Raw genomic sequence first — 27,066 nt, 5'->3', positions numbered from 1 at the left:
CCAAAGGGTCTCCGTATTGTTGTAAAACCAGCTCTGCATGTCGGACATGTCTGAGCGCGATATAGCTAGATGGGATAACACACTAACAAATGCTTCACTACAGCTCACCCGTCTCGTGTTAGGTCACTATCGTTCTTTCAGTAAGAAATTCATGAACCAAGAAAGTCAAATTGCTGCGAGCTTAAACTTGTCCTCTAGCCAATCCGCCGCATTAGAGGCATTCGCAACCAAAAAACGGAATGAAATCTACGCAATGAAAGCCAAGACACTCTCCCGTGACGGTGTTGTGTGCTCTTCTGGAAGCCAGGACAAGGTATTCAACTCTGCCCCTCTTCAAACCCAACCTCTAGAAGTACACTCCGGCACTTCTTCGTCATCCTCTGTTAGTAGGTTTGCCCATCAGGAGCAGAATAATATTGTTAATATTTCGGGCATTCAGCTAACAGCTGAGGAGTTCAGTGTTCTACGTCGTGGTCCTAATTTTTGTCCAGCAACAGGTGGACATAATGAATCTCAACTACTGAAAGATGTGGATAATTTCGCCCGTAACTTACGCTTGCGCGAATACTTCCATGACCGCTCCAATTCAAGCGATTCGAAACACGAGTTACCTTCTGGCAAGCGCTGGGTCCCTCCTACACAGCGCGATAGATTTTGGACATGTATATCAAAGCAGTACAATGAGACGTTCTACAATTGTATCAAAAACAAGCACCCTTCCGCCGTAATTTGTCCGCCAGCGAAATGAAAGCACTAGATACCCTGTCCTCTCGCAAAGAAATCGTCATTAAGCCTGCTGACAAAGGTGGTGCCGTTGTCATAATGAATAAGTCCGATTACGCCGCAGAGGCCCACAGACAGCTAGCAGACGCGACGTTCTATAAACGCCTTGATCATGAACCCACTGAGCAATATAAATCTCTGATCAAAAGCACAGTGCTAGATCTCGTCAAGAAGAAAAAGGTGCCTGACAATGCGGTTCATTCTCTAATTTCAATAAGTCCTGTTGCTGGTCGTTTTTACCTTTTACCTTTTACCTAAAATACATAAGATAAACAAACCAGGTCGCCCCATCATTTCTGGTATACGTACAGTCACAGAAAATTTGTCCAGCTGCGTAGGTTCCCTGATTAGTCAAATCCCAGCTACGTTTGCCTCTTACGTAATTACGTAAGAGACACTACCCACTTCGTGTTGGATATAATCGATCTCATGATTCCTCAAGGTTCTCTTTTCGTCACACTTGATGTAGCATCTTTGTATAGTAACATTCCACATTCTGATGGCATCATGGCAGTCGTCAATTGCTACGAATGTACATCACCCGAGAAACTCATCAATAGCGACACATTGGCAACTTTGCTAGCCCTTACTTTAGAACGAAATAACTTCGAATTTGAAGGACAGCACTATGTGCAAGTTAGTGGGACGTCTATGGGTACGCGAATTGGCCCGAACTACGCCAATATATTTATGGGTCAGCTAGAAGATAAATTTTTGCTAACCAGGACGTTAAAACCTTTTTATTACAAACGTTACATTGACGATGTTTTTCTGATTTGGCCTCATGGGGAACAGGAACCGCTTTCTTTCATATCTGACTTTGACAATGCCCATCCATCTATATTATTTTCTCACACGTATTCTGCATCTACTATTAACTTCCTTGACGTCAGCGTTTCAGTGCTAAATGATAAACTATCTACTGCCCTATACAAAAAGCCGACAGATAGATGCACTTCCGTAGGAGTCACGTCAAACATTGCAAGACTAGCATTCCTTATAGCCAAGCCTTACGTTTTAAAAGAATTTGTTCTGAGCAATCAGAGTTTCAAAAGAATCGCGGTACCCTAAAAAACGCTTTAGCCAAACAAAATTACCCACCACAATTAATTGACGATGCAATAAAACGCGCAGACGTGCATGACCAAAGGACGTTTCTTTGCATTAAGAACAAACCGACTCCCTCACCCCAGACAAGTCTTGTCCTAACCCATAGTGCGTCAGTCCCAGGTGTTTCACATGTATTAAGGAAACACCACAATATTCTAATGCAAAGTGAACGCCTCAAAAACATATTCTCTGATCCGCCTAAAGCAGTATACCGTAAAGTTAGAAATATTCGAGACATACTAGCATCATCATCTAAGACTGACTGCCCTGATGCCATCGGATGCCATCCTTGTCGAAAACCGCGATGTAAAGTATGCGCCTACATGGTCACATCGCAACAGGTTACTAGTACGTCTTTGAACTTTTGTTTAAAAATCAAAGACGACTTCGACTGCGACACAAAAAACATAATATACATGCTTGAATGTACGCTCTGTATAATACGGTACATCGGACAAACAAAAGGGCCTTTCACATTCCGCTTTAACAATCATAAATCCCACGCTAACACGTTGCCCAACCTGCCCATCTCAAGACACGTGCATCTTCCTGACCACTCATTTGATAAACTGAGAGTCACGTTGCTTGAATCTGGATTTCGTTCAAATTATGATAGAGAAGCCCGCGAATCCTTCCTTATATATAAGTTTGATACCGTCGCGTGTGGTATGAATGAATGTGTAGAAAAATTGAGTTGCCTGTCTTTGTAGCCCGTCACTTGTCCCTTCTGCTACTAATACGTCGCTATTCCCTTTTTTCTGTGTCTGTGTTTGCTTGATAACATAGCACATATTGAGCACATATTGACGTTTTGTTGTCACGTGGCGATTGGTTTTTACAATTCATTTCGGTGCGTTTTTATGCTTTGTATTTTAGATGACATGTTTGCAATCGCCATCGGTCTATACACGTGTCAGCTATACTTTGAACGATTCAGATGCATTTTGTTCGCCCATTTTAGTCGTTTCTCATGTAAACGTATCTTCACTTGGTTGATAAACACATATGTATATTAACTGTACTGACACCATGCAATGTATTCTGATGAAGACCGGACCTCGGCCGAAACATCAATAAACCGCGGCATACGCGCGTCTACTTCAGTGTGAATATTTACCCGGACCCAGAACTGCTTTATTCTGGTATATATATATATATATATATATATATATATATATATATATATATATATATATATATATATATATATATATATATATATATATATATATATATATATATATTTTTTTTTTCAATACTGCCGGTCCCATCAGGGACCATAGCAGGTGGACATACAGAAATGAAAGACATGGTAATACACGTGCACATACAAATTGCGTGTCAATAAGCCAAACAAGGAACGTAAAGGAACAAGGTAAGAATACATAAAAGAAACAAATATAGATAACACATTTTTAGGAGACATGCGCAGCAATACAGATAATACATCATGAAAAAAAAAACAGCAAACGGGAACAAAAATAACAGTAAACACCCTCACGATAATCAGCATGACTTACAAGAATTACAAAGCATATTATGTGAATGAGACTGCGTTACTGATTACTAGATGTGGATTCTAACCGTGATGCGAACTGAGATAATGAGTCTGCAGAAATGACTGACGGATCGAGGCGATTCCATTCCCTTATCACGAGGGGGAAATAAGAGTACATGAATGTGTCATTATGGCATGAATATTCTGTTAAAGCGTGTGCATGTTTATGTCTCGATGATCGTGACTGCGAAAAACATATGTATTTTGTTAGGTCAATCTTATAATAATTGTGAATCAAGTTAAATAAAAAGTGGGCACGGCGGCACTACTAGCATGCGGTGCACTAATCCTCTCATCTTCGTTGTGCAGCTCGCCCTTGGTCTGTGTTTTCATGGCGCCAAGAGCAGCATACAGCATCCCGGGATAACCTTTGTCTCCCCACCGGTGAATGAAGCGCCCGTCCACGTGTGGGATACGCTGACGTCATCAGACTATCATCGTCAAGTCACCTTGGGACGGCAACGTGCGCAGACTGTTCGGCGCATAAGCCGCTACGAGCGCCACCACAGGAGTGGACCATATATATCCCGCACGGGCACTACATCGGCAGTGGGCACGGCGGCACTACTAGCATGCGGTGCACTAATCCTCTCATCTTCGTTGTGATGATAACCGACAAGTTCTCCGGTTCCCGGTACGTACCTTATAAACACGGGCGCGGAAATTAGCGTACTTCCCCCGACTAAGGCTGATCTTTCCAGGTCATCAGGGCAGTTGCTTCGTGCTGCCAACGCCTCGTCTGTGGTGACGTATGGACTCCGATCTCTCACCCTTGACTTCCGCCTTCGCAGTACTTTTCGATGCGCCTTCGTCATCGCAAGAGTGGTTCACCCGATCATCAGCTCGGGCTTCCTCCTATACTTCGACTTGGACGTCAGCGTGCAGCGCCGTCACTTCACAGTCGGTCTAACTCATCTCTCCATCTCTGTAGTCTTGTCCGCATGACCTTGCTCCCATGGGCTTCAGCACGCTGATACCTTCCTCTACGCTCAAAAAAAAAAACTTGGCGAATTTTCCGGGTAAACAAAGCCAACCAAACCTCACTCAACCACCTAAATATACGGTGACACACTACATCGTCACCTATGGTCCACCAGTAGCCGCTCGACCACGCCGCTTGTTTGGGGACCATCTAGCTATCGCCAAACGGGAGTTCGACTACATGCTGCAGCTCGGCATTACACGCCCGCCGTCCAGCGTATGAGCTTCTCCGCTGCATTTAGTGCCCCAGCGTGATTCCCGTTACTGGCGACTATCGGGCTTTGAACGCCAAGACTGTCCACGGCAGCTATCCGCTGCTTCGCATCCAAGACGTTACAGCATGCCTCGACGGCTGCGCCATATTTAGCAAAGTTTACCTGGTTAAGGCGTACCACCAAATTCCCAATTAACCCGCCGACATACCCAAGACTGCCATCACGGCGCCCTTTGGTTCGTTTTAGTACGTGCGGATGCCTTTTGGTCTCCGCAATTCGGCTCAAAACTTCCAACGGTTCATCGCTGAGGTCACGCCGGGCCTTCCTATTGTGTTCGCGTACCTTGATGATGGCCTCATCACCAGCCTGAAGGTCATGAGCACCATCTACGTGCTCTGTTCCAACGTCTACAGTAGTACGGCCTGGTTGTAAACGCCTCCAAGTGTGTTTTCGGCACATCTGAGCTCGAGTTTTTGGGCCATCGCATATCATCCGAGAGTATACGCCCACTCCCTTCCCACATCAAGACCATCCAGGATTACCCCCAGCCTACAACACTGCGCCAGTTACGCCAATTGCTGGGGCTTTTCCAGGCGCTTTACACCGCACTGTCCAGAGCTGCTTCGCCCGCTCACCGACCTCCTTCGGCCAACCGCCGGCCCATCCTCTGTTATTTCTTGGTCATAAGAAGCCCAGGCCGCCTTTACTGATGCCGAGTAAGCAGTCGCGAACACCGTGCTTCTTATCCATCCGCGCAGCAACGCCCCCACTCAATTGATGGTGGATGCCTCCAGCGTGGCCATCGGGGCCGTCTTGCAGCAGTGCATTAACTCCGACTGGAGACATTTGTCTTTTTACTCTCGGAAGCTACCTCCCGCTAAGACCTGCTACAGCACCTTAAGTGGAGAGCTATAAGGCCATGTACCACTGTGATACAACACTTTCGGCATTTTCTGGAAGGATGCAGGTTTTACGTGCTGACCGATTATATTGCCACTGCCATGTGTTTCCCGCGCCAATTTATCGAAGTACGTGTCACGCGAACTCCATCACCTCGCTTATATTTCGGAATTTACAACCGACATCGGCCACGTGAAATGTGCCGACACTACCACCACTGATGCCTTTTCTCGCATAGCTGCGGTTAATTCAACATCTTGAACCGTGGACTGGGCCGCGTTCTCTTTCTCACAGCAAATGACAGAGAGATAGCCGCTTTTCGGAATTCTCTGCGACTACGGCTTGTGCCCCGTCCATACTCCATTGAGCTCTTGTGGTGCGATGCCTTAGCAGACCTTCCCCATCCTTTTGTAGTGGCTTCAATACGTCATACCATTTTCCACTCTCCACACATATGTCACCCAGGTATTCGGGCTATTCAGCGCCTTCTCACCCAGCGCTATGTCTGGCCCGTAATTAACGGTGATATGCGCGCTTGGACGCACACGTGGCTGCCCTGCCAGACGACAACGGTCTCCCGTCATACCAAGATGCCTCTCTAAGCCTTCCTTACATCCCGCCGTCGTTTCGACCATGTTCATATAAACATCGTGGGCCGTCTACCTATGTATCTAGGTTATCGCTATATGCTCCCCATGGTCGACCGTTTCACACGCTGGCCGGAGGCTGTTCCCATTGATGACATCATCGCTGAGACTGTTTCATTTATGCGCGGGTATCTCGCTTTGGTTGCCCTGTAGCCATGACAACAGCCCGTGGACGCCAATTTGAGTCCTCCTTGTTTGTTTGCATTAATGGCATTCTCGGCGCCAGACATTGCCGTACCACTGCGTATCACCCGTGGGCCAACGGCATAGTGGAACGCCGATTCAGATCAGCTGTCTTTCTCCTTCGCTCCTGAGGCATAAGCCTACAGGGGGAATACAGAGGGTTTCCAGGCCTACATATGAGCGCAAATAGAAATACTGGGACTGAAACCTCAAGTGGAGTCGGGAATGAGTCATAATAAAATGGTTCTTTGATGATCAACGTTGGGGGAGGAAGCAGTACAGGTACACCTGGTTTGCATGTATTTTAGATTGCGGAAAGCACAGACGAAATTCGGTTTCAAACGATGACTGAGCAATAGCGAACATACTTGGGTAGCCAAGCCATATGCGCACCTATATAGAAAAATACTTCCCCCTAGTGCAGAAAGAAAACACAAACTAACCACCAAGCGTTGCACCAATGTCAGCGCTAGATTGAGGGAGGGGGGGGCTAAGGGGGATGCAGCACAAGGCCTCACCTCGGAAAGTAGGAGAAGGGGGCCTATTTATTCTAACCTGCTCAGTACAGTGAAAGCTCGTTAATTCGAACTTCAATAATTCGAATTTATGGATAATTCGAACTGCACGATTTGGTCCGGCCAAGCTCTATGTATAAAAAAGTTTGTTAATTCGAACGCGAGAAGGTTCCCTCACGGATAATTCGAACTACGCTCGCCTGGCACACGGCCAGAGAAACGAGCCTACTGCCTACACACAAGGCTGTATTGCCTCCGAAACGGAGAGAACAGCGAGAGAAGACAAAATCGGAAAAAAATCTAACTGACGCAGGGTCAGCCAGAAGGCAGCGGCGGCTGCCGCCTCTCCGTTCTACGTAACCTCCGAGACTTCTTGCCCGTTGCGAATCTCGGAGGCTTTGCAAATCTTGTACAGCTGCTAATGTTGTGCGGAGATGGCACGGCAAGCTCCAAAACGCAGCGAATCAAGTGCGTCGCAGCTGCGCTTGCAATCAAGAACCAACGAATCAGGGCCTTCGCCACCTTCACATGTTTAGCGTCCTTGTCTCGGCAGTCTTCATCGGTTGTGCACCTTTGTTTTCAGCTTAGGAGGTATCGGCCGTCGCGATTCATTGTGATGGTGTTAAGCCTCGGCTAACGTTCGTTTCGGTGGACATCGGTGGTGTGGCACCGTCGGACCCAGAGCTTCGACTTGAAGATGGCGTGTGCTCGCGGCACACGCCATCCCTTTCTGACAGGACGAATTTCTGACATGTCCTACTGCTTCTAAATCGCAGTGTACTGTTGCCCTCCTTCACTTTCGTTAGTTCGAACTTTCGTTAATTCGAACTGAAGCGGCTTCCTCTTGCGGTTCGAATTAACGAGGTTTTACTGTATATGAAACCATGGGCAACGGAACTTCGAGCGACATGTATGAAGCGAGAAAAGCAGAACGAGCAGACGGGTCCCCCCGCATAATGTAACAGCTTGCATTTAGCCTGATCATTTGGGGTGAGCTTGTTGAGCTGCAAAAACAGGAGTCCCCCGCCACCCCGGCGGGGCCCTCTTTCTTATGAAGAGAGGTGCATTTGCATGGAAGAGTTTTCATGGTTTTCTGTCAGTCCGTCTGTCCAGTGCTCTCTTGGGAGGAGGGGCAAGGGGAAAGACCTAAAACATGCAATGTGGAATGAGAAAGGATCTGCTGCACTATCCAACAGTGCCTCCCATTCTACTTTTCTTTACCGTGATGGTAATTTGGGCGGGGAGGGATGAGTCCGATAGCAGATGATGAGTCTGATGGCGGAGTCTAGGCAGGAAAGGAAAGAAAACGTCACACATGCTTTTTTTACGTGCCGTGGGTCATGGAATGTTCACTGTTAGGGCTAGGGTTGTGGAAGAGTGAAGCGAGAAGCTGGATAGCTGGACACAAAGGCCTGTCTCCAGGGCCCATTCTTGCCTAGCGGCTGCGCACCCTTGCGCACGCTCGATGGAAAAAGTAGGTCAGAGTGACCACCGAACTTTCTAGAAAGAAGTAGAAAAAAATGACTCGGAGGCGACGGAGGGCGCGTAACTTCGCCCGCACTAGGATTCGCCCTCTACCCTTCGTTCTCGCACTCGGCGCCGACGGGGCGAAAGAAAAATTGAGAACCTCCCAGGAGAGACGATTTCTCCTAGCCACTAGGAAGACGATACCGGAACGGGAAAAGGAGTGAGTTTGTACGGAGGAGGGAATTTGTACAAGGAACCCTATGCGTATGTGAACGCCTGCTTTGGCGCTAGTAACAGACAGACGCGGCGCGCGTCTATAAAAGGAAGTTGATCGCGGGCTGCGATTCAGCACCGAGCCGCCGGTCAAGCCTGCATAAGCCCGCCCGCTGAAGAGCTCCCGGGGGACGCACCACTTTCGGCCAGCCACGGACCATCCTGGCAGCGTGCGCCAGTCATCGGGATGGCCACCGTTGGACACCTGCGGTCGCATCGGACTGATGATGTGCCCGGTGAACAATTAGCATCCATTCATGCGAAAATGCTCGGTTGAAAGCGTCAAAGTGGTGTGTCTAAACGAAAGGCGAAGCTAGAAAGAGAAGAGCGTGAAAAGAAGCTACCAAAGATGACAAACTACCTGGTGATGCAGCTTCTTCGGAGCAGCATGATCCCTCTACCTTTGCTCTGCTTGCGAGTGCGAAAGGCTGCCTACATTGAATTCTGCGAAAGGTTCGGATTCTTAAAATTGCTGACAGAAGTTGGGAGCGAGGCCCCTCTAGCACATCAGGCTGAGAAGTTGGTGAAAACCTACAAAAATGATTCGGAGACAGCATTTTCCGCTGAAATTGTTCAGTTTGTGAACTTGCTGCACAACTCTGTGTGCCAGGGCACGAGTCCTATAGGAATAATGAAGTTGCTGCACGAAAGAAAGCTTATTGATGTGTTTCCGAACCTTTCTATTGCTTTGCGAATGTACTTAAGCATACCCGTGGCAAACTGTGAGACCGAACGATTGTTTTTCAAGAAGTCGCTGATAAAAAATTGCCTTCGTTCGAGCCTCCTTGGCGACAACGTGAACTCGCTTGCTATCTTATCCAATGAAAGTGACCTCCTCCGCGATCTATCCTTAGAACAGACACATCTGATTTCGCCAAAGAGAAGGCACGAAAGATGCCATTTTAAAAGACGACTGTTTGCACTATACATGAATAGTTCCAATAAGTTCGTTTTGTCGCCTCCGAGCCTTCCCGTTGCCAATGAAACGCTGAGCAGTGTAACTCAAGATATGCAAATCTTCGTTGTTCGTCTCTTGTTTGATCTTGTGATATTTAGTGGGCTTCTAAAGAACTGTATTTTTATTTTTTATAGTGCCTCGTTTATTTGGTTTCGTCCTTACTTGTCTTACCATTAACGAAAATATTTTGAAATATTGTTTTGTAATTGCAGTTGGTAATTTTCATCGGTATTCTAGTGCAATTTTATGGTGTTTGTATTGCCTTGAGTATGGTACATATTTATTGCATATATTTAGAGTAACGTGTATAACGGTTACTGCAGCCTGATGCTTGAATTTTAATAAATAATATTTTGGATGCAAGCATGCGTCTCCTCACAGTGTTAGGAATGGCCGTACAGGGTGGCAACGTGCCAGCTTTCAGCCCACTGCACGTGTTCCAATCCCACCAGACGGGGCGCACTTCAGAGAACTGCGGACGACCTGCAGCCACGTGGCGCGCGGTCAGCTCAGGAATGTACTACCCGCCAACGCCACCCGGGACGGAGCAGAGTTCAACGAAACCCTCTGACGTCGGCTCCGGACCTTTGCACTTGTGTGTATGTGCGGCAAGTGTATGTGAGTCATCATCCTCCTCGACAGCCCTCGCCCTCCTCTAAAAGGGCGGATCATCTACGTTGACGTCGAACGGTGACGTCAAACGATGACTGGACGAACGTTTCCGTCCACTGGGAATCCGTCCACTGGGACTCAAGGGGGAGACCAAGGGCTTATAAGCAGCGTTTGCCGGCTGCTAGAGTGTGCTCGTCATCGGGAGCTGAGTGCTCGTTGTCATGCTCGAAATGTAGTAGTGAGCTGTGCGCTCGTAAACTGTTTGCTGTATGTTAGTCTTGCGGGCTCCATATGGGAGTCACGCTAGAATGTCAATGTATCTTGCTTAAAAGGTTAATATGTAAATAAATCCTGTTCACCGAGTTCCTCTCTACGACCTTCAACTCCTTCAAATGGTGGCAGCGGCGAGGTCGTCCGACAACTCTGACAACTGAATGGCAGCGGTGATATCGGCCTACGACTCCTAGATCAGCCTACGGCTCGTAAATCGGCCTACGACTCGGAGACAGCAATGGCAGCTGACGGACGTTGGCACATGGTGACCGACCGGCATCCTGATCAAGTTGGAGGCGACTTGGGATTGACCACCTCTTGCAACTGACTGGATGCGGCGGGGAAGGACTGGTGATATGGCGCTGCTTCAGTGGGTAAGCGTTTGGTTTTGGCTGTAAGATTTACCAGGCTTCAATTTCACTGTGTTTTTGGATTTGATTCGCTGGGATCTTTTACTTCTATTTTGGTTTGCGTGGATATCGCAACAAGTATTGTGTGACAGCAGAGCCAAAGCTTAAAGTAGCGACCATGGTCCTAATGTGTTGGACGGGGGGCTGACCTGTTGTGGTTGTGTGAAGGGCTCGAGGTAGACGTAGAGGACTTGACGGAATCAGAAATTTGGAAAACCATTCTCTCAAGAAGCAATGATTTGAAACTAATCGAAAACCTAGGTAACCGAATTCTAAGAAAAAGACAGGAACAGGAATCAATTAAGCAAGAATGCCAAGAGCGCGAGCGAAAACGCCAAGAGCGTGAGCAAAAACGGCAAGAGGTTGAAAAAGAAATCGCAGCAGTAAAGAAACAGACAGATGATTTGCAGCAGTTAAGCGCACGAAGTCAACAGCAGCTTGAGAAATCTGTAGGCTGGACGCAGCGAAAATGTGAGGAAGTTAATTGCAGATTTTCGTAGAAAGCCGAGAAAAGTAGTAGTACCTGTGAGAGTAGCAGCACGTTCAGAGGTGAACTCGAAGTGCTAGCAGCTAACGATGCCTTAGTGGCAACAGAGGCCGTTAAAGGCCAGAGTGAGAGCGACGAGGTGCTGTGCCAACAGAGGACTGTAGAGACAGCTAGGCCAGCTGCGAACAAATTGGAACAGTTAGCGCGCGCGTGCGTCGCATCTCATGGTAGCAAGGTCGTTAGCGAGGTACAGAATACTGCGGACTTGACAGACGCGAGCACCCATGTCGAGTCAAATCTGCGTGCCGAAGATAAGTGCCAGCTGGACGATGCAGTTGAGAGTAGTTCTCGGGATGGCGAGCTCCGTAGTTCAAGAGAGAACAACTGCATTGTTCAGGGATCGGTGCGGCTCTCCGCCAGTCTAGGTAGCCTAGAGATGGATGATTTGATTAGGAATCATTCGGACTGTGCGCGTGAGACAGCGATCGAGACCGACGAGCTGTGTGTCGATGCACAGCGTGAGCTCGGCAATGCAGTAGAGGTCAGTTCGCAAGAGTGCGAGTTGCATAACTCGAATAAAGCCTGCTGCATTGTGCCAGAGTCGGTTGAGCTGTCCGCCAGTCGAGGCAAAAATAGAGTCGATTTAGATGATAAACACTCAGACTGTGTGGGTACGAGACCAATCCGGGCCGATGAGAGGTGTAACGGCCAGCACGAGGCGCCAGAAGGCGACATGAAAGAGAATTCAAAGAGAAAGCGCCGCAGAAAGAAGCGCCCTAAAGATAGGAATGCGGTGACTAATGTAGCGCCCCCAAAGACGGCGAGGGACCCGAAAGGGCAGGGCGCGAGGAAAAAAAAAAGGTGCGGTCGTCACTGACGATGTTGACGCATCAAACACGTTCGAGCCACCGGTCAAAGGGGGACGGTGAAGCATGTTCTGCACGGACGCGGACAAAGGGCACGGGGCAGTTAAAGTCCTCGTCGTTCCGTCGTTCTCTTCGAAGCTCAGCGTGCAGTACGAAGAAGCGCAAGGTGGCAAGACGAGACCAGGTGGGGAGTAGCGACGCGGTCAACCGAGTTCGTGAGGAAAGAGGGGCGCCAGGACGCAATTTGGCAGGAGACTGTAACGTCTTGGAGGAGCTGATAGTGAGTCAGCCCTTTTGTTTTTCCTGGGTAGCCAGAATAGCTTTCAAACCGCGACCCCCTCGAGTACGGCTCAAAGTACGAGTCAGTCGTAAACATTTGAAACGGGAGGCGAAGGCAACTTCCGTAGAAGTGAAACATGTTTTGTTTTATTTTTTGAGCATCGGTTAAATATCGCGATTTAAGACTACAGTTTCTTTCAATATGTAAGGTATGAGCTTTGTTTGTGTTTTGTTTGAGAAGCTCGAGATCTGAAAGACACGGTTTTTGTAAACATGTAGTATCGCGAGATGTTCATTAATAAGTAGATAGGCTTTCTTTTTTGCGTGTGCGTGAGTAACCTGAAGGTCAAGGTTATTGTTGAGAGGCCTATCGTAACGCGCGTGTGTGTTATTTAACCTTCTTTTTTATGTGTTTTTTATTTTCTAAGGTTAAGCGCGTAGGTATTCAGTAAGTGCGTGATTTGCACCGAGAAGAGCTATTATGTCCATTAGCGCGTGTCCTGTGCGGACAGAAGGAAGCAGATGGTAGATGACAGGGTTGCTCGTGTTTGTCGAGGGCAGCCGTTTTCTGACTTCGTTAGTACGCGTGCGAAGAGCTAGTTAGTAAAAGACACGTTTGTTCAAAGGTTCCTCTGTGTTGCGTAAGTTACGCAAGTTTGGTTGTTCGTTTAAGGAAGGTGTCCTGTGTGGACTAAAGGAACAAATGTGAGTTAGCGTGATGAAAACTTTGTATGATGCAAGCACGTGTTCGGAATAGGGAGCACAAAGCTAGCGCGATTGTATTTACGTACCTGTGGAGTTGGCCAGACTGTTCAGTGGCAACAGTACGTGAGATAAGTACGCTACTGTGATATGATAAGAACAGGCTGTTCGCGAAGTTAGGCTGCTTAAGTTATGTTTGGGTATTGGTGTTTGAAAGCCTTCGGTTTAATTCTGCGTAAACCTTTACTCTTGTGCAGCGCGATGGTCGGGTTTGGTCGAACTCAAGAGGAACGTGAACGCTCGCTTTGGTGGCACGAAATTTTGGGGCAAAATTTGGAGTTTCCCAGTTGAGTGATGAGTGGCTTGCATTGAAATTTTGATAGGAAGCCCGGCAAATTAACAGCTAATTCCGGGCGTTTGAACGCTGAGCGGTATTGTGTTGCCGGGTCGACTCTTCTGTGCCAGTTGTTGTAAGATGGTTGAAGGCATTCCAAGTGCGCAGGCGTTGCAGAGAGCAAAACCTTCGTCTTGCTCGCCAGCCATTCTCTTCCTGCCCAGCGGTTGCCAGCACTGGCCAGGCGAGATTTCCCGGGCCATGGAGGAGCTGTTAGGAATGGCCGTACGGGATGGCAACGTGCCAGCTTTCAGCCCGCTGCACGTGTTCCAATCCCACCAGACGGGGCGCACTTCAGAGAACTGCGGACGATCTGCAGCCACGTGGTGGGCGGTCAGCTCAGGAATGTGCGACCCGCCAACGCCACCCGGGACGGAGCAGAGTTCAACCAAACCCTCTGACGTCGGCTCCGGACCTTTGCACCTGTGTGTATGTGCGGCACGTGTATGTGAGTCATCATCCTCCTCCGACAGCCCTCGCCCTCCTCCAAAAGGGCGGGTCATCTACGGTGACGTCGAACGATGACTGGACGAACGTTTCCGTCCACTGGGAATCCGTCCACTGGGAATCCGTCCACTGGGACTCAAGGGGGGGAACAAGGGCTTATAAGCAGCGTTTGCGGGCTGCTAGAGTGTGCTCGTCGTCGGTAGCTGAGTGCTCGTTGTCATGCTCGAAATGTAGTAGTGAGATGTGTGCTCGTAAACTGTTTGCCGTATGTTAGTCTTGCGGGCTCCATGTGGGAGTCACGCTAGAAAGTCAATGTATCTTGCTTAAAAGGTTAATATGTAAATAAATCCTGTTCAGCGAGTTCCTCTCTAAGACTTTCAACTCCTTCAAATGGTGGCAGTGGCGAGGTCGTCCGAAAACTCTGACAACAGGAATAAACTTAGTGATGCAAACAAAGCCTAGCTTCAGAAGGATCGACATCTAAGCTGTGTTGTCTTTTGTACGTTCTTGTTCGTCTTGAGTGCACTAAACTTTTCCGTAAAGCCTAGCTTTTGCTGAAAACAGAATGCAGAATAATAAAAAGTGAACATATGCGTTGGTGTTTGCAAAAGCAGGCGTTCTAAGCATGTTTTGCTGTTTTCCTTATAATAATAATAATATTAATAATCCCGCTCATCGCACTTCGTTCTTTTCAATTTGGTGGAATTAAAATGAAACATGGCATATTTCCGGTAGCGTCGCAGGCGACAGGGGAGGGGGGTCAGTATAGGGAAAGGGGGCCTGCATGCGCATTAGCCCAGGGCGCCCATTTTTCTTAATCCGGCCCTGACCAATGTGGAGGATAGCGGTAAACGAAACGATGTTTAAAAAATTGTTGAACTACAATAATCTAAGGCGGTGCAATGTAGTGAAATTCTGCTATAGAGCTACATTTAAATTAGGTAATTGATATAATCTAATATTTTGCAAACCATATTGTCGAGTTATCAATGTGCTGCGTTTTCAGGCTTCGACAGTCCAGAGGTGTGCAAAGTGTTTGGTTTAAAGGTGTGGGCTGAATCATCTTTTTTTTTTGCAGATTGCCGTCCAACACGCCACGTGTCCTGCTACCTCGTGCCGTGGTCTGTGATCGCCATCACATCTGGAGGGATCATCACTACATCGGTGCTCATACTGCTGGTCAATTGCAGCGCCCTCAAGTCAGCTGACATGTAAAAAAGATCACTCACGCTGATCGAGCGGGGATTCACACCGCAAAATTTCGAGCTAACAGTGCGCCGTTTATATAGGTGATTGTATAGCAACGTGCTTTTTTCATGCTGAATCTCTCGGTGGCTGCAGTTCTCCATTGCTTCCAATGTCATGCACTGATTAGGTATAGGCATTGATTCGTGCACTTACCGCGCCCGCATCAGCTGTTTCATTCAACCAAGAAAGATTGCGAAGCATGTGGCCTTGTATGCCTCCAGTCGTCTTCGTTTCGTCATCGTTACTTCGCGGGTACACGCCGACCACTCGTACTTTTTAAAAGCACAAGCAGTTCACAATGAAAAGACCCGTCCGTCGGCCCGTCGTTCTGTCCGTCCGTCAAGTAAAACGATCGCTTTCTGTATGGGGCCCGCATCAGTGAGCGAATTGACCTTCCTGTTGCCTGTCCCTTCCATCCGTACTATGCAGCAAGAACACAGCGCACGCGAAGCTATCAGCCTGGCGCACTCGGTCCCTATCGCAAATCGACCCGCGATAAGGACCCACACGGCCGCGCAATACGCAGGCGCCGCCCAAGCACGGTTGATCACGGTTGATAATGTTTCACATCGAGTGAATGCAGCATTATCGAATACGTCTGCGTACGAGGTCTACCAAAGGGGACGTTGTTTCGTCGCGTACTACAGCACGTATCGACCAGTGCTCATCGTCCTCACAGCAGCGACGTCATCCAAACAAACCATCGCATAACGTACATGAGTGAACATGTACTACTCGCCTTTTCTTCGTTGTCTCATGCCGGTCTCAGCATTTTGATGTTGCAACCGCGCTTCTCGGCTTCACGATTCTTTCGCGGTGTTTTTTGCAATTATGCCGAACACGCCAGCATACGACGACGAAACAACGGGTTATTAGTGGAAAATGCTTATGCATAATTTAGATAACTGCCACAGGGAATTTCGCGTGTAATTTGTTTTTTATCTTCCTCGTCCACTAATTTCTACGGGAAACGTTGAAGTAAATGTGGGTCCGGATAAGGTTGATGAAATTGTGACATTGGCTAAAGAACTCATAATATCACGATTTCACAAAGCGACGAATAAACCGAACGTCACCTGCACTACACTTGCATACGTCAAATGGCAGCTCTCATAAATTGAGGAACGACTGGAGGCTGTTGACAACTTAAGTGAAAGCGTTACGGCTGTCTTCTCTGTTCTTCAAGAATGTCAATTGCAGTTGAAGAGCACCTCACAGAAACAGACACAGGAAGCAAACATCGTAGAGGATGACTTCAATGATAGAATGAAGCAAAATATCCTCGAATTTGGTGGTATTCTTGAAAAGACCGCTGAAAAATGGAGTGACATGGAAAAAGTTTGGAGAAACTTGAGCATTCAAACAAGTGAAATGGAGTGAGCCCATCGAGTCTGTCAACGTAACACGATTCACTCGGCCTTAATTTTGTGCTTAAACTCCTGATCTTCAACGGAAAAAGCAATATCAAGAAATAATACTTTAAAACAGAAAGACCTGGTTACTTTCGGGTCTGCACAGAGGAAGATAATTGCCCAAAAATGCAAATGATTAGGAAGATCCTCCGTGATTTTACACGCGCGAAACGACTGCCGAACGAGACAAAATTTAGATGCTTAAGCTTCGCCTTTAAGAGTGGAACGCGATAGATTTCAAAGATCCCTGACTGGTTATCACGCAACCCGGAAACCGCAGCTTTGTTGCGGTTGCGCGGAGACGCGCGCAGTGGTGGTGTTGCAAGGAACCGAGCGGGCCGCGTCGCTCGGAAAATGTATTTGTGTTTGAGTTCCCGCGTCACAGAATTATGTTTTCTAGTATATTCAAATCAAACTCCGACAGTATCATGTCTGTAGATTGTGTTTAAGTCACACTTTACGATTTTTCTGGCGTACTTTACATTGAGGAATTCAATTATTTCAGTTACACCTCTGCGCAACGTAGAGGGCCTGGGTGGTTGTGATTCAGAATGAATGTTCGCCAAGCGACGTCCGGCGCTGACATCGGATTTTTGCGACGCGGGTCGCGCAACACTATCACATTATACAAGCTGTAGCTTGATAAGATTGCAATGGGGAACAAACATTTCACCATCGACCCTTCGAGCAATGAAGTGCTCCTTATTCTTAGACACGAGGCGCCCGCGAATGTCGATTGACGTCTCATTATACTCGGGGAAGAAAGCTATTATTGCAGCAAGTTTTCGATGCCTTTTCAGAAAAGAGAATACCCTTGATGCATTTGTGGAGTCCTGCTCTGGGGATGTCACATTGGTATCTGAGGCATGGCTGCTGTATTTATGTGTCTGACAATTATTTGTCAGTTTCTAAAATCTTACTTCCTTTCTAAAAGACAGTGTGGAAGCACGTGACAGCGGTGCTGTAATTACAACGAAAAATATTTCCAAGCACGCCTACTTGACCCTGTTTCCCGTATTAAAATTTTTTGGGCCGTGCTTCAGTTTGCATGTGTAACTTGTGCCGCTGGGGTTTCTTAACATCCGCCAGACTTGCAAGACACATTCAAAAATGCCTAAATGAATCGTCACCCTTTGTATGTAACAGATTTCATGGCTCACCTATGATTTTTGCGGGTGACTTTGGTTAGCCTGGAACTAACTGGCGGACATACACAGGTGAGAGCGGCCCAAGGAAAGCGGAATGTGAGGATTTTCTTGACGTCATTTCTTCTTCAGATTAAGCCAAATAGTTTCTTCGCCCATGTGAGGGACGCTACCTTGAATATTGTGCTGACCACCGAGCCCGTCAATAATTATTCATATGTTAGATTGCATCAGTGATTACAGACTGTGTCCTCGCTGCTATAAGTGTAGATCTGCCACTTTGAGCCTAATATCTGCCCCGCATGCGTCTGTATCTGTGTAAAGCCGTCAAGTGACTTGCTGCCTCCTCCTTTATTTTGTTGTTTCTTAATTGGCAGACGTCAGGAGTGGTTCATATATAAAATATCGGCCACCCGTTTCCTCCGCGTACTCACCTTAGCATTCAAAGCTTTCTCATCGTCGTACACGAACATTCGTTCAAGGTCTTCATTATAGGCCACCATTGCGTGATGTGCCTCGTCGTAGTACGTCTTCTGGTAATTTGGACTTTTACATACCTGCGCGAGGCAACGACAGCTAATTAAAGATATGACTTTTGAGTTAATTTGTTCGTGTAGGTGTGCATATATTTACTATTTTATTTGCGGTAAGGTTTCAAAGTTGTAGAAACGTCCAAAATCGCTTGTCTTTAACATAACTAGACAGAAAATAGGCAGACAAAAGGAACATCAAGGCTGACACTAGGCACAAAGAAATAACATCAGTTTGCTGCGATAAATTATTAAAATGACTATCCGGGATCGCAAAAAAATCTTCCACTTTTCGACTCGTACACGTCATACAAAATGCAGCTCTTAGTGGGGGAATCTGACAGACAATAGTATGGTTTGATGTTGATGCCAGGTATGCTACTATTTATTTTAATGAATTAGGTGTGAAGGCTTTGTTGTTGAATATCAGTACCGTGCCTTGGAATCCATCCAGTAAACTCCAATTTCGCAGCAGAATCCCATTGCTACCTAGCTAGAGTAGCAGGTAAACAGGTGCATAATAAATAACACAAGCACGAGAAGCATACAAACGCAGAAAGAGTTAAGCAGCTAAAGTAATCTCAGTTATAATCAGTTTTCTGTTGGAGCATCAACGAAAGTGCGACTGAATCGTACTTTCTGGTTTAAATGTCAGATGTTCGCATCACGAATTCGTAAACGTGCTTTTCAGCATGCGCTCTGGTTCTGCCTAAAATATGATCACAAAATATGCAGATTTTGGTGACCAACGTACGCGCCACTAAATCACGTTATTAGTAGACCACCATTTATCCCCTTTTCTCATAGAGGAACACGATGAGTCAGACTTGCTTTAGGTAGTTCAAACGATACTGTAATCTTGGTCTAGGACAGCCTGTGGGAAATAAGGACCGAGCCAGTGCCATAGCACATGGATTGTGCACTACCCTTACGCGTTTCAATGTGCATGAGCATAACACTTACCGTGCAAGTTGTAATTTTAGGGACTGTTTTTGAAAACATTACTGTCATCTTAATTTCACACAAACATGGGGTTGTAAAAAACTCATCAACTTACGTCCGCGACGTTGCCGAGCTGGAATTCTGTAATATCAGCGCACTCTTTCTGGACCGAATACTTCTTGTGCGGACTGGTGTCCAGTGTTTTTCCGTTAGAAGGCTTGTACCAACGTCCATACAGCCCCACGGACACAGCCATCGTAACATTCGGGCTCAGGTGTTTCATTTCCTTGACTGCTTGATGGGCAGTCATCTGTGAAAGTAAGTTTAGATTGATTGTTCGGTTCAGTATTTTCGCCTTTTAAAGATATTAACCATGACTAGGCTACTATCTACATTCATAATTCGTTGTACCACCATAACTGCTCTAATACAATATATCGTACTACCTCTACAGCTACTAGCTCAGCTACGTGCTTGTGCGATGCGTACTGTTGCGAAGCCTTATAGGCGCGACTATGACTTCACAAAGCAGCCGATTGCCTGTGGTTTCGCAAACATCAAAAAAGGGCGCGGTATTCGTTTGTTTTGCCAAACACTGCCGTAGGTTCTAAATATTGGGAACAAATGGTTGAAGAAAGAACCTTTCGTTAATTCAAAATAATAAACAAGGCGTTTATTTTCATAGTGCCTTCGCTCTGCAAAATGCATGCATGACCCTAATAATAAAAATGTGGCTATAAACATGGAAGCGCCAAGCGTGATCGCCCTATGCGGCAGACTATGTGCCTCCACAAGAGCCCAGTTGCTAAGAGGAGCGCCAAGTTTATTAAAACAATTCGTAAATAAGGCGGAGTGGATCGGTGGACGTATTCGTTAGGCATGACAAGAGCGAAATATTAATTCCCTATCATCTTGCTTCATTGTTTGCTCAAAAACACAATAAATGTGATAAGTACCCCGACATTTTTCTATGCAGGATGTCCCAACTGACATGCACCAATATATTAAAATATGCAAATGTCACGTAGCTATAGAGTAGCAAGGTAATGTTGTTTGCTGTCACATGGAGATACTCAGATAGCTTTTTGCATTCAGCCTAATTGCATAATTAGTCTTAATTAAGTAATTAACTTCTCAAATAATATAAGTACATCAAACGTATCAATGAGAAAATTGGAGAGCAACAGGAGAGGCTCCCGATGAAGCATTCCGTTGCTCAATACGATGTACATAAAAGTGTTGTTTCAAGCGTGAAAGAAGCCCGCGAATACACGCAAAATTGCCGCGCGACCAGCCACTCGAGGCACTTTGCGTGTATTCGCGGGCTTCCTTCACACTCGGAAAAACACTCTTATGTAGCACGTATTGAGCAACAGAAATCTTTATCGGGAATTTTTGATGATGCTCTGCAATTTTCGCACTGACACTTTTCATCTAATTATAATATTTGACAACTTGAGTAACTAACTAAGGTTAATTGTGTAATTAGGTGGAATGCTAGAAGTAATGTTAGTACCTCCGAGTGACTGCAAACAACATTGCCTTGGTTCTGTCCAGCTACGTGGCATTTGCATATTTTAAAATCTTGGTGCATGATGGGCCACCCTGGATATATAAAAAACAGCCCGCAAGTAAAATATGTGCATATGTTTTTATGGAAAAGTAAAACTATTTGACTTTGCCTTTTTTCGTGTACCAGGACAATACTTCTAACAGGCATGCAAAATTACTTTCACTCAAAAGCTTAACAGAAAAAACCTCGATTTCCGTACCAGGCTGTACGCGTAACTCTTCGCGTAAGGCAAATACAGGAACGTCGGTGGCATAATGGTGCAGTCCGCCAAGTGCTTGTCCTCGACAACGAGGTGGGCTAAAGAAACGACGATGTCGGGCTTGAAGTAACGCCTGAAAATTGCAAACGAAAGTGCAGTCAGTGCACTTAGGCTGCCACTGAATAGCTACAACGCGTCCAGATATATTTGTTAACGGCGAAGCAGTGTTGAAGCACGTCGAAGTCACCCGCCAGGTTCCGTCTAAATACGGGAGGAAAGGCAGAAACCCTAATGCTGTCATAGTTTGGTACTGGCCCTACCTAACAAAAGACAGACGGCACGCTAAGGGCTGTCGATTCCGGTAAGCAAAGTTACCCGTATTCTTTAATGGAAACCTTACGGCACAGAACAGGAAGCTCTAATGGGAAAGAACATCCGGCGCACTTGAAAGTTGTTACCATTTTGCCTAGTTTAAATTAAAAGTGTTTTTTCTGCGGGTGATCAGAATCGCTTCTGAGCAGGGCTTGAAAAAAATCGATAAACTTGAAGATTGCCGCCTGCATGCGTAATAGTTCATTATGGCGTGCGACCAGAACACACTACTACGGTGCAAATTCTTTCCAGCAACTAAGTGCCTTACGCGACGACAAGCAGTTATCATTGCTTCACCTAAGCGCACGAAGTTTACAAAGTGAAAAAGAAGCAGTTGACATATTTCTTAACACCTTAAACACATTTTTGATTTCTGAGCTTTCACTGAGACCTGGTTCATGACTGTGAGGTAACTGCGCCCCTCACAGCGTACATCTGCGAGTGAGTCTGCAGGAAGAAGTACGGAGGTGGCATTGTAGGAAATTGTGTTCATAGCAGCCTGAAAGTTGACATCATAAAAATTACACTGCAGAGCAGGGTTGATAACGTAGCATGGTGCCGAAATTCATTAGCAACATCGTGAAATCGACGCCAACAAGAGCAGTATCGCTGTGCGCCATGCTTACTAATCATTATTGTAAGGTAATTATTATAATGCTAGGTATCACCGTATACACAATGCAGTTGTTGTTAATTTATTTAGTGCGTCAATAAAGATGATGCGCTAAGTTGATGTTTACTTCATTTCTGCTGCCATAAAACTACAAACGTTATTTCGTGTAGTTGTCTAACACAATGCTATTACTATCAATAATTCTCCTTTCGAACTAAGCTAGGAGTTTTTTTCTTTATTCAGCAACAACTTCCGCCCTTCCTTAAGGGTTTCATTCGTTTGAGACTACTGGATTTGCCTGCAGTTATTCAAATTCCAAGTCGCTGTAAAAGAAAATTTGTTGTGACCGCATCTATCTAGTAGCCAATAACTAATTTTCTCAATTTTACTCAAATTTCAACATAATGTTGCTGTAAAGAACTTACTCAAAATATTTCGCGGTCATCCTAACCCATCCAAATGTTGGCAGGCCCAGGGCTAATACGGTGTAGATGGGTCGCAGGGCAGTCCTCTTCGGCGAAAGAACTTCGGAAAGTTCCTTCAGGGAAAAGGGTGCCATTGTAAGTATATGGAAAAATACGCAAAATATTGAGATCTACCTTTATGTACGCCTATATACGTATAGGCTTAGACAGAAAGATAGGTGGAAAGAAAGGCATATAGAGCCTTACCTAGGTTGTACTATTTGACAATTAAAGTTATCATGTAATTGTGACTGATACGATGTCATCTGTCTGCGCCGAGACACATTTCATATCGAATATTTTGCAAATACGTATAGCCTCAAATTTTTAATGACACAGAGATGTCTAATGATTTTGCAGACGCACCTTGCTTCCATTGTTAGTATTCTTACCCGATATAAAACTTACCCTTCACTATTGATCTGTAATATACGCTTGCACAATGTCAACAGGTGATATAGTATTTAACCAAGCGGCACAGATTCGACAAGAGGTGGTCATGCTTTCCGTCATCATTGCCACTTCTCCGTCGGTTTCCGATCTGCTCAAAACTACGTATAATATATAGACGGATATTTAATTCACCCTTTCAATTCTCCCTATTCATCTGCCTATCCGATGACACAGAAGAGGTGCGACTCTTCTTTTTTTTGCGCTGAACCACGTCGCTGTCTCGTGATGCACATTATGGCAAATCTGTTCGTGTTCCACGCGTAAGTCATGAGTGTGCGAAAGAAACCGTTTGTAAGCAACGTTTGCTGTCGACGGTAAAAAAGAAAGACTGTCACGCGCCAAAAGAAATATACTAATTATACTATAACAGAAATAGTTAGTCAGTAGGCAAAAGGTACACACATACAGGCGATGCTTACGTATGGTTTGGTAACTGCTGAAGCGAATTTCAGGCTCGGTTATTGTAGCTAATGCTTACTAAAACGTCCGAAACGTCTCCTTTAAAGGAATAGACAGTTCGATCGCGAAACTAACTGAGCGAGAACGAGTATTTTGCAATGCGTGCAGGAAAATCACTCTACGTTGTGGAAATTAATATAATTAGGAGGAAGTGTTAACGTTGCGCGTTAGTGCAAGCTTGCAGAAATAATGTGGCCGAAGCGAAAACGGCGTAAATCATTCTATTGTTAATCCAAATCACGCTTGACAGGGCTTTGAAAGCATTTTGCAGCATCTCATTGTGAACTCTCAAGCTTGTGGAATAATCAAGAGGTGTATAATCAATCATAAAAATACTTCAGGGGCCCTATAATGTAAAACTATTCCAATATGTTTTTATTCCAATCTCCTGACGTCAAATTTGCGTAACCACCAACGCAAGCACCGGGCGGTCACCCGCAGGGTTGTCTGAACAGACCAATCAAACGCTTTCCTCGTTCATAGGAGGTCACTTTTGTATGCTTGAAAAACGAATAACATTTCCTACACTGAGCGGCTTGTCGTATCTAATTGACTGACAAGGGGCAAGGAGAACGCTCAAGTGGAGAGAGATTCGATGGGGCCGAGCCACTGCACTGAAAGTCGATAACCGGATGAAGAGGGTGGTGCCGGCGTATGCGATCGGTCGGCTTTCCCTTACTTAGCTTGCGGTGGCTGGTCGAAAATCGCAACGGCATGTAACGGAAGCTCAAGAATGACGCTAAAACGGACCCTCAGCAAAGAAGAGTTGGCAGACTGAGGGGGTAAACGTGCCGAAAAAGCTCGAAAACGTTACACGGCCACGCAAGAAGTTTTAGTATACGCAAATACACCCATGCTCTCCGGCAGGTGCGAGTAGCCAGCGTCTGAGCGATCGGCGGCAGCCATCTTTTATTCCTTTCAGAACGGGGCAGCCTGCGGCTATTCCGAAGAAAATTCAGTTTTGTTCGGCATATTAATGCATCTTTATCGCGTACACGTAACTTTGACCCGGTGAGTGCTTGCGGTTTTGTGACGTCGCGTGACAGGCAGGTGAAGTGGGTGCAGCCCGAAAACTTTTTACCAATAGCCGAGGGTTAATGGCGAAAAGGGGTTGAATCAGAAATAATTGTTTTTTCTTTTTTCGTTCAAATCATGCATAATCAGTTTGCACACATCATATCAGATGAGGAGGTATCGCTGTTTTCGTGACGTCGCGTGACAGACAGGTGAAGTGGGGGTGGTCGAAAAAAGTTTTTCAACAATCGTGGAGGGCTGATAGCAGAATTGGAATAGAAAAGTTTGGAATAGTTTTACGTTATAGCGCCCCAGGACTCGATAAAATGCAGTAAGCAAAAATATATTCTGAAACAATCGCTTTAATAAGAAAAACAAAAGACTCCATCCAAACCATCCTAAGGATGAGATCATTAAAAACTCCTGCTAAAGTTGCAGTAGTTGCAGCCTCAATGACAAACGTGTGACACTGAAGTCCATGTTTTGCTTGTTGCTCCTTATCCAAGCTCTTTCACGGTACGATTACTTGAAGGTGACTTTAAACACAACCACGTGTTATTCCAATACAGTTAATTGGAAAGAGCTAAGTACAGATTTTTCCCATGTTTATTTATTTCATAAGACAAGCAAACTTTCAAACGTGGCGTCGAAACAAATGATGTTCTAATCCTGACTGCGCATGGTGATAGTATACCAAGCGAGGCTGCGAACGTGCTGAACGTTTTTCGACAAAAATTTTAGTGGGCGCCACAGTAAATACAAGACACATAATACCCTAATATCGGGCTCATTCATGAATATGCATACACAGCATAGGATATGTTTACAAATAGCTTTCTAGAAAAATTTGGGTTGGAAATAGTTCCGCTACATTCGTCACTAATGAGTAGACGCTCTGAAATCGTAAATGACCTTGGTTCGAAGCCGTTCACAGATATCACTTAAACAAGTGTCATGGCTAAACCTTCTGTTGCAGGTCTTATACTCCAATCGGCATTGATGAAAACAGTTATTTCATACTGCCACACTCGGTGTAAACTAGACGATGCCACATTAAAAATATATGCGCACAAGCATCCTATTAAAAAGTGCAAATATTTCTTTGGCGCGCCTTTATAACGCTACAGATTACCTAAAAATAGAAAGAAGTTCGTGACTGATTTTCCTACTGTAGTATATGCTCTAAAGCATATATTTATCCCTTTCAAGCTACTTGTCTGCTTTCTTTTTCTTGACCGTTCACGCATATCTTATTTCAGCAGCTATTTCCTTGTACTCATTAACAACAATATAGCAGTACGGCGTCTATAAAGTAACGTGTTCTTATGGGCTGTACCTACTAGTAATATGACTCAGCAAGTTGTTTAAATATGAAATAAACAATTTATTGCTTATTGGTTCTTTAAAAGGCTGCAGATTTTCATATCTTAGGTTCCAGGTTCTGCCAACTTTTCCTAATCTTTTGAAATGTTTGCAAACATGTACATATAATTAGATGACCAGAGAACAGCTTCCACTAACAGGGAATAATTTCAGATCTTTGAGACTTTGAGACTAAATGAATAAAGAAATTTCGTACCTAATTCACATTCAATACGTGCGAAAGGATTTGACCAGATGACCTTTAAACATCTGACCATGCAATATTTTGTTTACTATACTCGTGCTTTAACATCGATACCACTACTCTGCAATGCAATGAACGTGGCAAGCTGGTGCACGTTCATGACGCATAGCTCGCAAAATCAAAACTTACTCGGTGATGGTGAAAACTATCAGGATTCTACTTTTCTTGCCCCTTGAGTGACCTCGATATTTTCGCCCCACATCTTTGTCTAGACCACGACACGGCATGAAATTTTAGAATACACCCGTGACGAAATAGGTCCAATGTATGAGTTATGTCCTCTCACCTTAAGGTTCGTCAGCATAGCCTTCAGGTGTTGCTTTCCAAAACCATACTGTATTGTGTTCAGATAGCCGAAATGAGAAATGCCTCTTTTCGTTATATTCTCAAGAATCGAAAGGGCGTCCGGTCGTTCCAGTACTTGCTTGTGGTCTGCGATGCGACTGCAAGACAAACGAGCAAAATCGCGTGAGGTACTCAAGCGGAAGCGGAGACAAGAACGTTGTTTTTGTAGAGGAATAAAACACATTTTTAAAGCTTCATTGTGACGACGCTTTCGCTAAAACGATCAAAAAACATTGCAGAGGTTTCATCCTATGTTACCATGCGTCTAAAGGGTGCCATGAGGCCAGTGACGAAATGCTTGTTCCAATCAGATTCTTAATATGGTTCTTCGCAGCACATGTGGTCGAATAAAAAAAGCGACGACTTACTTGAAGTCAAGTCCAAGTCCGTACTGTGTAGCCTCTTGTGTCATTGCGTTGACTAAGAAGTGCTTAAGCTTGTCGTTAAATGGGCCTGTCAGACCCATGCCATTGTTGGGCTCAAATGGAGAATAGAAGACGTAGTCACACAGCCCGTCTTCCGGGAATTCCATCGTCGTGTTCATTCGGTCCTCGAAGACGCAGATGAGCGGTGGAGGAGGTTGCGAGGGAATGGGTTCTAAAATAAAAGA

At 45.6% G+C, this 27,066-nt stretch overlaps 1 protein-coding gene across 7 annotated transcripts in view; it reads right to left on the bottom strand.

Annotated features, from left to right (window-relative positions):
• The window catches only part of LOC135913307 (uncharacterized), a 568,389-nt gene that overhangs the window by 384,759 nt on the left and 156,564 nt on the right, over nt 1-27,066 (bottom strand). For all 7 annotated transcript variants that reach the window (XM_070541258.1, XM_065445900.2, XM_065445902.2 and 4 more), the window contains 6 exons: nt 26,825-27,053; nt 26,398-26,554; nt 22,520-22,632; nt 21,110-21,242; nt 19,453-19,647; nt 18,300-18,422 (listed from right to left, as the gene is read on the bottom strand). In XM_070541258.1, the coding sequence (XP_070397359.1) occupies nt 18,300-18,422; nt 19,453-19,647; nt 21,110-21,242; nt 22,520-22,632; nt 26,398-26,554; nt 26,825-27,053 (950 nt within the window). The remainder of the gene's footprint in view (nt 1-18,299; nt 18,423-19,452; nt 19,648-21,109; nt 21,243-22,519; nt 22,633-26,397; nt 26,555-26,824; nt 27,054-27,066) is intronic.

This window comes from Dermacentor albipictus, chromosome 6 (assembly GCF_038994185.2).
Source record: "Dermacentor albipictus isolate Rhodes 1998 colony chromosome 6, USDA_Dalb.pri_finalv2, whole genome shotgun sequence".
Classification (NCBI taxonomy): domain Eukaryota; kingdom Metazoa; phylum Arthropoda; class Arachnida; order Ixodida; family Ixodidae; genus Dermacentor; species Dermacentor albipictus.
This window is presented reverse-complemented; position numbering and strand designations above follow the sequence as displayed.